At 53.8% G+C, this 14,857-nt stretch overlaps 1 protein-coding gene across 5 annotated transcripts in view; it reads right to left on the bottom strand.

Annotated features, from left to right (window-relative positions):
* The window catches only part of SYNJ2 (synaptojanin 2), a 100,288-nt gene that overhangs the window by 54,046 nt on the left and 31,385 nt on the right, over positions 1-14,857 (bottom strand). For all 5 annotated transcript variants that reach the window (XM_067701665.1, XM_067701666.1, XM_067701664.1 and 2 more), the window contains exons 2-4: positions 13,393-13,479; positions 4,245-4,515; positions 316-541 (exon numbers count right to left, since the gene is read on the bottom strand). In XM_067701665.1, coding sequence (XP_067557766.1) covers positions 316-541; positions 4,245-4,515; positions 13,393-13,479 — 584 coding nt within the window. The remainder of the gene's footprint in view (positions 1-315; positions 542-4,244; positions 4,516-13,392; positions 13,480-14,857) is intronic.

Here is a 14,857-nt window from a genome sequence, read left to right on the forward strand (position 1 = left end):
CCACCGCCATGAGAAGCCCGCGCACAGCGACAAAGAGTAGCCCCCGCTCGCCACAACCAGAGAAAGCCCGCACACAGCAACGAAGACCCAACGCGGCCAAAAATACATAAATAAGTAAATAGATAAATGTATTAAAAGAAAAGATACAGCATGCAAACCCGAGGCCACATTTGGAAACAGAGCCCTATGTGCTCCTGGGAGAGCGAGGAGCCACGAAAACGCCTCCAGCACCCCCGCCTCCAACGGAAACAAGTTTGCACAGGTTCCTCTGCTCTGAACCAGCGGGGGCCACGGGCCGGCCTAGGCACTACTGACCTGCTCCGTCTCCACGAAGTTGGACACATGGCCGTCGTCGTTCACGCCTCGGGTGTGGAAGCGAGCACCGGCGCGCTCGCAGCTGATACGGGAGACGAGGCAGGCCTTGGCCTGCTTGTGAGAGGCGTACACCGTGCGGACGGCCACCACCCCGCAGATGACCTTCAGCAGCCAGTCACAGCAGCGCACCTGGTGCTGCCTCAGGGGCACGTGCAGCAGCTGGTTCCTGCAAAACAGAGCCCCACAGCGGTTCAGGCCGCCTCACATCCTCGAGGGAACACCGTGCCCAAAGCAAGTCGAGGAGGTGCCCAGGGGCTGCCTTCCCACACTGCACACTCCCCATGAACTCCACACTCGGGACACACAGCCTAGGACGTGCGTGTGCTTCCGAGACACCCCAAACGGCAGGGCCACGGAGACACGTGCAGCAGGAAAGGGCTAGGAGTCCTTTCCTGAAGCTACTCCCAGGCGTCAGTATCAGTGAATGGAATCCAGGTACAGGTGTGAGTCAGTCACAGGCCTTTCAGGGAATCTCAGAGAAGCCTCTGTTTACACTGGTGGCCTCTGCAGTTTTTGATAATGAATCCCATCAGTAAAAATTTAATCATGCTTTACGATGACAGGATAGTGATAAATGATAACATGACAAATCATAAAATAATTAAATATATGCATGCTTACATGCTTACTTAAATTATATTCAGGTCCCACAAGGTGAATGTAATGAGAGCATTACAAAGCAATGGATGATAAATAAATGGGATGAGAGGAACATAAAACCTAATGAAAGTTCTAGTACTTCCTCCCCATACCCAGTGGATTGTTCTGGGTCCCTGGCATCCACGGTGATAATCATGGGGATAAAGGCCAACGTTTATCAAGGGCACCGAGCACCGTTCTACGTGCTTTGGGACGGATCAACTCACTTCATCCTTGAAACAGCCCTGTGTACCAGGTGTTATCATTCACCCCATTTTACAGATGAAGAAACTGAGGCACAGAAGAGAAGTACTCGCCCAAGGTCACAGCGCCAGGAAGCGGTAGCATGGAGTTGGAGCTGTGCTCTTCACCCCGAGCCTCTCCTGCTGAAGGCCCTACCTTGACAGCTGCACCTGTGCATGGCCACACCCTGCTCTCATCTCTCACTCGCTCGGCCTCCCCAGCGCCCACTGGAGCTTACTGAGCAGGCAAGTGGTTGCTCTGAGAAGTGGGGCTCGGAGGGCGTGCACGGGCCTCAGGCTTCTTCCGGGCTCCACACAGTTCACCCAGGGGACCCAAGCAGTGCCGTTCCGAGGCCCCTAACACGCTCCCCAGGAGGCAGGAACCACCACAGGGTAGCAAGCTAATCTAGGTCACAATGCCCTATTTGTTTAAAAAAGGCAGCACGATTCCTGCCCTAAGCAGCTCTCTCCTTTCTGGAGAAGTGTGCCGTGAGCTCTGACGTCTCAGGCGGCTTCTCCAAGTGGCAAGAGGCAGCCACTCCCTGCTCTCAGGCCAGCCTCCCCGACGTGACCGCGTGGGCACTAAGAGACACCCCCCGCCCCAGGAGCAGGGCCATGCCTGACCTCTCACACCAGGGCGCTGGTCTGCCTAAAGAATGATGAGCATGAAGCATTACTTTACAAAAACACCTTCCCCTCTTCTGAAACCCTCTCTAAAATTCAGATGATAAACCATCTTTAGTCATCCCCATATGAAATCAGCATCAAAGGAAGGCCTCCAGAATATTCCAGGGTCTTCCAGCCACACGGCTATGGCTGCCATCAGTCACTAGGGGTCAGGAGAAGGAACCGTTTGCCAAACAGACAGCTCTAAATAATCCTGTCTGTAGTCACACTGGCCTGATCCCCTGTGGGAGGACAGCTCACATCCTTGAAGGAAGAAACCCAAACCTACAAAGGAAAACAGCCTGCGTCTCCTTCCAGGACTGGATGGTACTAGGAAGCAACGATCGGTGGGGAACAGTAACCAGCCCAGAAAAATGCCTTCACCCCGCTGTACACCAGCCACGTTCAGCGCTGACCCCATCTGACTCCAGATGTGGGTTCAGACCTTGAACACCGCACCCCAAATGGTGGGTTCAGGCCATCAAGCCCGTGACCACGCAAGCTGGGGCTGACTCAGCTGTGGTCAGCTCCATGGGTGCCGCCCTGAGCCCAAACACCACGCCCTGGAGTGTGGGATGGCCCAGCAGCCTCGCACCTCCAGAGCCCAAGACAGTCTAGTGTGCACTTGGGGCCTCCCGCTCCCCAAGCCCCTTCCGCCTTCACCCTGTGATTCTCTGCTTTGTCTTCTTTGGGGATCTCAAATCTCCAACCACAGAGCTGGCATCAGGAGGCCTGAGAAGAGCAGGTACAAAGGGCAATCCAGGCACCCAACAAATGTTACAGCCTCTGAGACCCCTAGCCTCGGCTCATCAGACAGTCCCAGCTGAAAAGGAGCCCCCGGCCTAAGAAAGACCCCTCATACCCCACAGCCCCTGCGTCCCTAAGCTTGGCTGCCTTCAGGGGCACGTGCACCTGCAAAATGGAACTAGTGATTCACAGACACACCATCCCCTGCACCTGTTACTCAGAGTGTGGTCCTCAAACCAGCAGCAATGGCGTCACCATTGGCTCCTTGCTAGAAATGCCGAGTCTCGGGCCCCAGCCCAGCCCTGCTCCGTCAAAATCTGCATTTTAACAAGATCAGCAGGAGACTCACACGCTTGAAGTTTGAGCATGCTACTGCCCCCCAAACTCAACAAAACCAGAGAACCTAAGAAGATTTGGTGGGGCAGGGAGTATGGGGACACATGGAAGGATATGGCGAACCCCCTTTCTCCAAATGGAAGTCAGGAACTCACTCGTGGGAGTCCAAGCACCAAGCTAAGTACACTTACCTGGTGATGGAAACCTATGACCTCCTCTGTTTGGGTAAGGGAGGGATGAATAAATAAAGGGCACAAAGAAGCCTCATCAGTCCTGACTCAGGGCTAGAAACTGGGGTAGCCCCAAAGGCCAACACTGGAATCTAGGAACGCCTCATTATGTGAGGTGTACTGGAACAATTTCTACAGCGGGATTTTCATCACTTTTGCTTCTGACTCTTATCTCCTGGTAAATCTGAGGGGAACAGCTCCATTGCATGTGAATCGCTGTACCCCCCTGGCTCTTTCACAGGACTGGTGAGGGTCATGACCCCTGGAGCCCAGAAAGGGAGATAATTTACATATTTATAGGGTCATCCACACTAGCTAGTCCCTGAAGGAGCGCCCAGATGACCCTAAACATACAGAAACCCAACCACTTTTGCCTGGGCTTCTGGTCTGTCTTATCACACTACTGCACACCACCTTGGCAGGATGACTCAGTTTTGCCGTTGATACAACTGGTTTGGTTTCGTGATTAACAGCGTGGGATCTGGAGCCAGATGCCTGGGTTCAAATTCCCTCTGTTATTCAAGCCTCAGTCTCCTTACCTGTAAAATGGGGATAACAGACCCTACCTCACTGGTTACTATGCGGATTACGTGAGTTATGACCCCCAGAGAACTTAGAACAGTGCTTCAGAAATGTCGGTGGTAAATGTCTGTAGGCTGGAGGGTAGCCAGGAGAACTGAGGGGCCCAGGGGCCAGGGAAGCACTGAGCACAGGCCCAGGCACTTGGGAGAAACCGAGAGATGCTGCCACTTGTGCTCTTTACTTATGGAGCAGATTTTCCTTCCTAAGTCTGCATTAAACCATGTTGAACACCCTCCCCGACCCCTGGTGGGGAGTGGGGCTTGTTCGCCTCTCATTGTGCGGAGAGTGAGCGGGCACAGATCACAGCTCTCACAGGTGACCGAGGTGCCGGGGATGGTGCGAAGTGGAGATCAAGGATGCAGGCGCCCATCGGAGCCCGCCCTCCATGTCAGCTGTGGGCAGGAGAGCCCGGGCCCCAGGGCCTCACCAGAAGAAGGAGTTGCCCCACTCGGAGCTGTCATCGCCCTGCTTCTGTGCCCGGACAGTGAGGTCGAAGCAAGACCTATCGTTGGGCCACGAGAAGTAGAAGACCCCTGAGTTGAGGATCTTCCTCAAGGCTGTGAGGCGGTCCTCCTCCTTGGCCTCTTCCTGAAGTGGGTAAAAGTCGGTGGCGGTGATTTTGTAGATTTCGGCCTCTGGAATTCTGCCCACAGATGTGCAGCCCGTCACCAAAACCAGGAAGCTCAGGGAGGTGCCACCTGGAAGGGAGTGAGACGTGGGGGCTGAGGATCACGGGCGGCAGAGCGGCGGGCGGTGACGCGGGTGATGGGCAGCCGGGCTTTCGGCTGCAACCACGCAACTTCCTGTTCTCGCCTTTGCATCCCCCAGACCTCGCCTTCCTAAACTCCGTGGCTCAGGGGTCCGCCCTGTCACCTGAGCCCGAAGCCTGGAGCCGTGGTTCCAGAGCCCGGCCCCTGTCCAGCAGCGGCAGCGTCACCTGCAGCCTGTTAGAAATGTGAGTTCTCGGCACCACCCAGGCCTCTGGGGCCGGGCCAGCAGGCTGCGCTTACCAAGCCCAGGTGGTCCTGCTGCCCTCCAGAGTCTGCCTGGAGCCTTCCCAGCCCCACACCTCAAGCCTCTCAAATCCACCCTCCCCACGAATCCTCAGGGCCCCAGCCGGAGTCAGTCCTCCAAGCTCCATCGCTGGAGCGGCCTCCCAAACCCGCTTGATCGCAGACCTCCTCCTTTGCTGAAATCCTTCCAGGCTCCCACTTGCCCACAAGGCTGAAGTGGGAACATCTGGGAGGTCCGAGCCACTCCTGCCCACCTCCTGCCCACCTCCTGCCCCTTCCCACACACAGCGCGCAGGGTCCAGCAGCTTTTACAGGCCGTCTCTGCAGCTCCTCAAATGCGCCCTTGCACCCCTGGGCCTCTGCCAGCGAGGCCTTCCTCAGCTCCCTCCCCAATCACCTTCCCACCCTCAGCCTCTAGACCAGCAAGAGCCTTCCCAATGCCTCTACCCAGACCCCTTCCCAGGAGAACTCCTCTCCGCCCTCCTGGGGTGAGGTCGGCAGCACCTCCTCCAGGGAGGCTTCCCTGCTCTCCCAAGACACTGCTGGGTGTCCCTTCTAAGGGCTAAGTGGTAGCCCTTGTCACACACAAAGCTAACAGCCTCCTTCCCTGCGTGTGTCCCCCAGTAGATTGGGGGTTCCTTAAGGGCAGGGCTCTGTTTGGTTGTCATATCCCAGCATCCTGGCATTGCATACGGCAAGTGTTTGACGAACACTTCCTAAATAGGCCAATGAGAGAGCAGCTCGAGCCTCCCCTCCCCCGGTGAAAGGTTACCCCAACCAGTGCGGACCCCACTGCCAGGAGGAGGACACACCCCTCTCCGGGGATGCCACCACACCATCCATGGCTGTTTTCTGTTCCAAGGCAATGCTTTACTCTGGAGACAGTGGGGACACTGCCCCATAGTCCCCTTTCTCAGGAGAAGGCCCAGGAGATAAGTTGGGTAACGAGCCTTTAGGGGCTGGTGTGATTCTGGTCCAGAGCACACTCCTCCCAGCCTACTGAGGTTTAAAGGACCCGATCCCACCCAGATCTACTCCAAATGTTCAGTGGTCATTATCCAGAGCAATGGTGGTCAGCGTCCTTAGATCTCTGGACATTTTGCTAAGACCCCTAAGACTGCCAACTCCACTGCTCACTTATGCTAGGCTCCTTCCTCACACTGAATGAGAAAAAGAGTCCTGCTGGGGGTCGGGTAACATCCGGTTTTTATTAAAGAGCCCTTCATTTGATAAACAGGTCACCACTCGTACCAGGCCTACCGGGGGTTGGGGGTCACATACAATAGGCAACCATACTGGCTCGTATCCCACGTCTCCAGTCACATGATCAGGAAATCATTTTGAAACAACAAGAATAAGGCAGTTATGCTGTGGACAGTGCCAGGTGTCAGGGGGCTGAGTTTCTTAAGCAGAACAGGCCTCGTTTCTGGAAGACAGGTGGGGTTTATGTGGGGTTGACATCCTCAAATTTCAGCCTCACAAATACAAATACTACCCCAGCCTAGAACCAAGGCCCACGCATCCCACCTGCCTCTTCCGGTGGGCTCGGCACGGGGTGAAGCAGAGTTCGAGAACTGTCCCCTTGCAGTGGCCAGAGGACAGCCCGGTGGGCTAGGCTGCGAGCCCAAGATTAGACCCTGGAGGGGGTGGGTTCCAGGGGCGGCACGGAAAATTCTACTTTACGTCTCTCCCTCCGAGTCATGAAGTGGGTTTCTGGTACCATTTCCTCAACAGCCTCTGCGTCGGGGGGCCGAGTCCCTGGCAAGAGTTCCAGGGTGCTCCGAAGACAGCACGCACTTCCTGCGCAGGGCAGTGGCCCTGGGGAGGCGTGGGGCGGGCATGCAACTGCAGGCGTGAAAAGGCTCTTGAAATATATGAGAGCAAAGGGAAGGGGCCGCCGCCACCGAGGCGTCGGGCTCCCGAGTCCTGGGACGAGGGGCTCAGGAGAGGGTGAAGAATAAGAAGAGCCACCGTGTGGGAGCACGCGGGAAGCAGATGCTTTAGCGACAGTTAATCCTCAGGGCGATGCTTACCGTGTGCCGGGCACCATTCCACACACTTCCTCCCAGCACCCCCATGAGGGAGGTACAATTTTTAGCCCCATTCAAAGGAAAGGAGACAGAGGCACAGGGAGGGTGAGTAGCCTGCCCGAGGTGGCACAGCGGGGAGGTGGGATTCAAATCCACTTTCTGGCTATCCCACCCGGGCAAGTTACTCAAGCCAAGTCTGGTTCCAGAGCCGGTGCTCTTAACCGTGTCCTTGCAGAAGTATGGCCAACCTGCCTAGCAGCGCTGCTATCTGACACAAGAGACTGTCCCCGGGGAGCTGAATCACCCGCCCGGTGCACAGCTGGTCTGTGTTGGACCAAGATGCAAATGTGGGTCTCACCTTGGCCCAGGCTCCATCTGGCCATAAGGTCCAGCGGCCTTCAACAACTTCGGCTGTTGTCTCTCTAAGAACTGTGATTGACCAATGCACCTCTCGCTCATTTTCAAATTGACACCAGAAGGGTTCGCTATTAGTTTAAATGGTTGTGATACATTTTCCATCATGTGCTAAATGCTGACATGTAAAACCGTCGTGGGCCTCTTTACCAGCACCCGGTGGAATCTAGACGGTGATTCGTACTCTCATCATCTATTGTTTAAAGGAATCCATGAACAAGATCTTCTTTAACAGACGGGATTTTCCCTCCTATTTCCAGTCCACTCTCCCCACAGAGCTTCATCCTAACGTAACATTTTGTGCTTCACCTGACCATATTGTACAGCAATTTGATTCTGCAGCTCCACGTCTCCAAAAAGAGTGGCTTTTGGCTTGAGTTATCACTCAGGCAATGATGTTTAGTACACGATTGGTCAAACGATGTAAACGAAACATTTTTGTTAAATAATTGTTTAATAGAAAAAGTAAAGATTTGTCGGAAAGGCTTCTCTTAATGGGATGGATGGGACTTACAGTTCGTGGATAAATATTATTTATTGATGGAATGAAACTATCAGTAGATTCTATAGCAAGTCTAGTTCTATTTTCCATTTTTATAGCAGTAAACACTAAGAGACCTCGTTTACATTAATAGGTGGGAACAGAAAGAGCTTCATTATAGAAATGTCACTCAACCCTTCAAAATCCTTCTGAGCTACACGTTAAAGAAAAAGAAATCACAATACTCTATCAACAAAGCTACTGTTAATGCTGTCAGCTGATGCCCCAACTACTTCCATTTTGTGGAAGGCAAACAACTGACTATCATCTGGCTTGTCAACAAATCTGCTACCTAGTCATTGAGGTGACTGGCTTCCTCAACTGCTGACAGTATTCTGAACTGTCCCTGTGTTTGGCACCCTAGAGGCATTTACTTCTGAAGCAGCTCACCACAGTGAGATTCCGGGCAGGGGAAAGGTAAGAGAGCAGACAGGTGGCTGTGGATGGAACAGAGAGGGTGAGAAACTGGCCCCTCATCACAGGACATGTTTAGGCAAACCGATTCCTGGAAGGAGAGGAGGGCTTGGAAACTGTTCTCCTCAGATCTAACCATGTCCTGCACTGTGGACTGTCTCTGTGACCCCCAGAAGAACAGCCCTAGGCCTCCGTCCCTCCAGGAGGGGGACCTGCCCGGCCTGCTCAGCCTGGCAGGGGTCACTCCAGCCCTGGCATCACCCCGTCTACCCATCTGTGTAACAGCCCCTGTGCTCTCATGCACTGCAGGAGACAGGGGTTGGGGGTGGTACCGTGAGGATGCTGTTAGCCTGTGATCCCACACAGAAGGCGTCTCTAGGGGTAAAAGTGAGGCCGGTGGGACGCGCCACCCCACCCCCCACCCCGGCGTGTGAGAAATCCCCTCTGCCGTCACCTTGAGCACGGGATCCAAGCTGTGTTTCCAGTAACCCAGGATCAATTTTCTCACGGCCCAGAAGTAAACTGGGCCTGGGACGGGGGTGGGGATGTCTCAGAAGTCATTAGTCAAGGCTGAGTCCAGGGGCTTGAAACCAGTTAGGGCCTTGTAGCAAGGCAAAGACAAAAGCCAAGCTTGCCTTGGCCTCAGAAGATGGGGCTCTGGGCTCTGCACGCCTCCAATGGCCTCTGGGGCCTCAGACAAGTCCCAGGCCCTCTCTGGGCACCAGATGGGCTCCCCGTCCCTTCCAGCTCCAACACTCTGATTCCAGTGCTCTGGCCCAAGCAAGACCATGCCTGGGTGAGAGGTTGCCGGCCAGAGTCAGGTGAGGAGGGGGTGAGGGCAAGAAATGGGTCACAGGCCAAAAAGACACACCACAACCAGGAGAGGTCACACCCGCACACAGAGGCAGCCTGAGTGTGCAGCGTGGGGCAACGGAATGCAACCAACTCGATATATATACTTGTTCACGGGGACAGGGCTTCAGTCTGGGAAGATGAAAAACGTTCAAGAGACGGATGGTGGTGACGGTTGCACAACAATGTGAATGTCCTTCATGCCACTGACCTGTACGCTTAAAACTGCTTAAAATGGTAAATTTTATCTTATGAATATTTTACCCCAATTTTAAAAAGCCTCCAAAACCTCAATATCGATGTAGAAATCCTCTCCCTCAAAGCCCAGCTCCAAGTCAGAGCTGCCCAGGAGAAACCCCGACCCCTGCAGTGCCAGGGTCCGAGCCTCCTCTGTGGCCACCCGTTGTCCATCATCTGGCTGGGAAGGGCGGGCGCTGGAGTCCCGATGAGTCAGGGGCAGACACAATGGTTCATTCAGGGACAAGGCTGGGCATTTTCTGTGCCGGGTTTTCTCTGTGTTTGCTCGGCCTCGGAGTTCTCTCCCCGGCCAGGTGCGTACTGATCTCAACCCTGGGTGCCTACAAACTGTCCTACCTACTCGTCTGCTTGTAGAGGATACTCTCAGATCCGTGAACATGGGACTCAGGGAGCCTAGGCTTCCCCAGCTGTGAAGTGATGAGCTGCGGCCGGAGGAGCCCGGAGCTCCCGCCCCTACCCCTTACCAACGAGCTCAGAATTCTAATGATCTGTATCCACCTGCTCATCTCAAGTACCTCTTTATCCTTCCCTGCCAAGAAGATGAGAGCAGTGAAGGCAGCGGTGCGCTGGCAGCTTTCACCAGCTCCCGGGAGCCAGCGGAGCACATCACAGCCCAATTCCACACTGGCCTGAAGTCAGCCGCGGTGGGTGCACTTACACCACAGAAATTGGCAAACGCGGCCTGTCAGGGAGTTCCCCCCAGAGAGCTGGAAGTCAAACAGTGGAGAGCACACCACTGGGTGTAAGGATTAAAATAAATTATTACAACTGATGGCCATCCCCTTTCAAGACTTGCTGGAGGACACGGCCTTCCCCGAATCTCAAAGGCTCAGAGACTCAAAATTCCCTCTCCAGAGACGTTCCATTCTGCGGTGACTGCCCAGAGAAGTCAGCCCTCGACTGGCCTGGGCAGACTAACCACCACCAGGAGTCCCTGACCGGAAGGCACTCAGCCTGGGCCACATACCTAGTTCTCCCAGAAAGACCCAACCCCTGCAGGACAGCCTCCCCCAACACTCAGTACCCAAGTTCAGTCCATGTTCATTCTCTCATGTAAGCCCCTTCAGAACTATGTAAGATAGACTTGAGGCAGTTTTCCTGCTTTTAGAGGAAATTAGAAATTAAATTAACTCAGGTCAGTCTGTTGAGAAGCCGAAACTAGTTGAGGAGGGCTATCTGGCAGGAGGTTTACAGGACGGGCATGTACAGTTTCACAGGCTGTGCACTGCACAACTCCAGGAGACACAATTCATTAGAGACCTCAATTTCTTCAACTCCTGAGGCTATGAAATAGGGAGGCCTTGAGAGCTTAGGTGAAAAGGGAGTTAAATCCCTATAATCATTGGGATAAATTCTTTCCATAGCTATACTCTCACTTTCTATGCTTTGTACTGTGTATGTGTCAGGAAGCCCAGCTCCGGGGCTTACTGCGGGGGCTCCACCCGCTTCCTGCTGCCATTTCAGAGAGGAAGGAGGGACTTTGGCTCTCCACGAAAATCTACAAACCTGTATATGTTTCTTAATTTCTAACATAAGAGGCTATTTTCACTGAGGTAGATTGAAACTGAACAACTGCCCCAAGTTAAGAGCCTGAGGGGAAGTCTCTCTCTTTGTACAGAGGCCTTCAGCCTAAGAAAATCAAAAGGGGCGGCCGACTGCCACTCGGGCTGGTTGTCTCCGTAGCAAATGAAAGTTGGAATTTCACTCTGTGCTGCTGACACCCTCCACAGGTGGGGGAAAAAAACAAAACAGACCATAGTCCTGGGGTGGGGACTTGCAGTGGGAAAAGAAATTCAAGTTAAAGCCAAACACTCCTCAGTGCAGCCAAAGGGAATTTGAAAAACTCGATAACAAGGCCCAATCCTTCCATCCTTCAGATACCCTGGGCACTTTCAGAAATGTGTTGAGAAAGGCCGAATAATCCTGACATTCCAAAAGTCAAACGCATTCTCACCATGCTCGGGGACCTTCACAGCCCACCCTGCAGGGTGACACTGGTGGGCAGGGCTGAGGGGATTCAGAGGACACCAGAAATGGGGGCTGGGGACCAGAGGCTGTGCTCACTCACCCCTCGGGGGAGGGTGGAGGGCTGCAGGCGGGGAGGATGGCCTTGCCCAGGGCAGCTTTAGGAGTTGGTCACCTCCCTCCACTCCCTGCCCCGGGATGAGCCTGCTGCAGCTGGGCACCCGCAGACACCCTGGCTCACTCTGACAATGTCTCTGGGGGCTGCCACCCTTCCCAGTTAGGACCAGTTCCCTGGATCTGACCTCAAATCATAGCCCAGGAAGAAAAGCTTTGCCCTGGGATGTGGGGAAGGTACTGCCTTCCTGGCCTTGAAATCTCAGCCTTTCTGTTCCTTCCAGGACAGAACAGCCTAGTGGTTGAAGGAAGCCGCTGTAGCCAGAAAGCAAGAGTTTAAACCCCAGTCGCCACTTGAGGACTGCCCGACTTCGGGCTAGTGACATATGAGAAATGGACCATTAATTTATGTACAGGAAGAATGTTGCCAAGTATAACTAGGATGCCAACAACTGTAACATATCTTAAATGTCCAGGTGTTGTAATATAAAAACTGTGTCACAGCATAGATGAAATACAACGCTTAAGCTCTCTGTCGGTCACAGTCCCTACCTCATAGGTTGTTGGGAGAGCTGAGTTAATAAATTTAAACACTTAAAACAGTGCTAGCTCAGAGTGAGCACCATGTAAGGTTAGCTGTCATCCTCATATCCTCATGACTGAGGAAAGGCCACAGGAATTTTTCATAACCTCAGAAAAAAAACTGCTGCAGGGGAAAAAATCTGCAGAAACCCTTGGCAGGCAGCACATCTTCATGAAAAAAGCAAGGGTCTGGAGGCAGCTAGATCCAGGTTTGAATCCTACCTAAGCTTCTTAGGCAAGCTCCTTTTACCCTCTGAGTCTGTTTCCTTTACTGAAAACGAGGATAAAGATGCCGTATCACACTGACTTGTTTTTAGGATTAAAGAATCTAATGTATACTCAGCCATTGGCACAAAATAGACATTGAATAAGTGCATTTTGTCACGAGGGTACTGAATGCTTTTCCTAAACACTGTTGGGAGATGATCAATGTCATCATCATAGTTCAGAAAAAAAACATCCCACTAAAGAAAAGACCAGAAAAGTAACAGCAAACAACAGGGCTGTTCTGTCAGCTTTCAAAATCCTCAATCCAGGAAAACAGCTGCTCCGTGGACGTGGAGATGCACGCGCTCAGCTCGGGAAGAGCCTGCGTTTGGTGAACTCACAGCCTCTTCTGGTCTTGGCCCCGTAAGTCCTCGGAGACACTCAGCTGTAAATGAGGCAGCCGAGAGGGGAGGAAGGACACGGGGGCTGCAGCCCCAGAAGTGCACCAGGGCTCCCAAGAGGTCTAGGAGCGCAGAGGTGAGCCAGGGGTCCCACACGGAGGCGGTGGCACCCCACCCCAGCCTACGGCTCCGCCCCTAGAGTATCACGCCGAGCAGGATGCCCACTTGCTCCTGTAATTCTCTGTCCCTTCTAGTCACACTACACAGCCCAGCTCTGAAGCTCTTTCCGTTGCTCTCGCTCACACCCACCCTTGGTGCCCGACAGTCAGGTGCTGGTGGCTTTTCTCTCCTAGCCAACAACGCGCCGTCCCAGCTCCTCTCCCTCAAGACACACCCAGCAAGTCCAGGGGCTCCGGGCCTCTGACCGCCACCCGGTCTGGAACACAGATCTCTTGTAAACAACAAACAAGCCCCTGGGTTGAGCCCTCCACCTCCAGACCAGGCTGGAAAACCTTAGATCCTGGTGGGCACGCGATGAAGGTGAGCTTCCTCTGCAGCCAGGGCACGAAGCATCCCTGGCAGGACCAGGCTGCGCTCACCTGGACCTCCTGCCCAGAGGAGCTGGCTCGGCGAAAGAAACATTTTAAAGGATGATAACAGTTAAAATAGAACGCCTAAATCCCACAGTCTTTCCACACTAACATAAGAGAGGCTCTGCCCGGCACCAGAAATCTATCTAGCCAGGGGGGTCTGACAGCTGCTGCCCCTCGGAGTGGGTACTCACCGGACTTCAACCTGAGCTCCCCCAGGCAGCCATAAGCATCAGTGAGCTTTCCATACTGGCCTTTAATGACCTCCTTTTCTTCTGGAGCTGGGGAAGAAACACAGCACAGACAGCATCAGCTGAGCCTCCTGTTGGAGTTCATTCACTGCAGCTTCCAATGCAGCTCCCACCCACTCGGAAAAGAAAACGCAGAGACAATAGCTCGGCCCCAAGTAATATTTGTGGAGGTCTGAGGATCAGCAAATCACTGAGCTGCAGTAACTCAGACCTCCCCACCAAAAGCTTGCTCTCTGGAAGCTCCGACAGCTGCCTGCGGGCTGGAGAGGCAGAGGGGAGTCCCCGGCTGGCAGACGTGAGTGTGAGGGTTCGAGCCCGGGCCAGTTGCTGCAGGCCGGCCCCGTCCCTCTGCGCCGCAGTCCACATGCTCAGGAACAGCAGTGAGTCATCACTCCCTGATGGGGAGGACCGTCCTTCTTAACTATCGTCCACCGGAGGCTGCTGTTCAAGTGCCCACCTGCCCCCAGGGACCAGCTAACACATGGGGGCTAAGCAGGAGGCCTGGGGCCAGTGAACCCCAAGGCAGGCTGATGAACAGAGGCCCCGGGTCTTCAGCAGTTACTGGGAACGCCCAGGGCGAGACCCAGCCCGGTGCAAAAGCGAAGGCAGAAAAACTGACAGAGAGAAAGGCTGTTAGAAGCAGGGAGCCCTGAACCTTGACGATGATGCCACAGACGCCACTGGAGATGCCGTTGGCTGTTACAGGGGCCAGGCCTTTGTACCCCTTTCTCAGAAGAGGCTTAGATCCATAATTTTCATCAGAATCTCCAAGGAGTTACATGGTTAAGTTATAGGGTTAAAAACCAGTTCAATAAATGACATTTTCCTCCAACGGTCATGTGAATTTTTCTAATTGATTAGGTTTTTTTTTGGTGGGGGGGATCAGGGAGAAGAGTAACCTGAAGGTAACTACCATAGCCCTGCCGACTCCATCGACTTGCCGCAGAGGATGCGGGACGGCTGGGAGGCGGTGGAATGATGTATTAGTCTCCACCGCCGCGGTAACAAATGACCCACCACATGCTCAGTGGCCCAAGACAACACAAATTTGTGATCTTATAATTCTGCTTGTCCGAAGTCTCTGAAATGGGTTTCACCGGGTTAAAATCGAGAGGTCAAAAGGATGGGGTTGCCTCTGGAGGCCCTAGAAGAGAAGCCATCCCCCTGCCTTTTGCAGCTTCTAGAGTCCCCTGCAGTCCTTGGCTACTGGCTGCTTCCTTACTCTCCAAAGCCAGCAATCGCATCACTCTGATATCTGCTTCCATCTTCATACCTCATTCTCTCTCCTTCTCCTGCCTCCCTCTTCCATCTGTTAAGGACCGTTGTGAGTACACTGGGCCCCCAGATGACCCCAAACAATCTCCCATCTCAAGGCCCTTAACGTAATCACATCTGCAAAGCCCCTTCT

Source organism: Pseudorca crassidens, chromosome 13, assembly GCF_039906515.1.
Source record: "Pseudorca crassidens isolate mPseCra1 chromosome 13, mPseCra1.hap1, whole genome shotgun sequence".
Classification (NCBI taxonomy): domain Eukaryota; kingdom Metazoa; phylum Chordata; class Mammalia; order Artiodactyla; family Delphinidae; genus Pseudorca; species Pseudorca crassidens.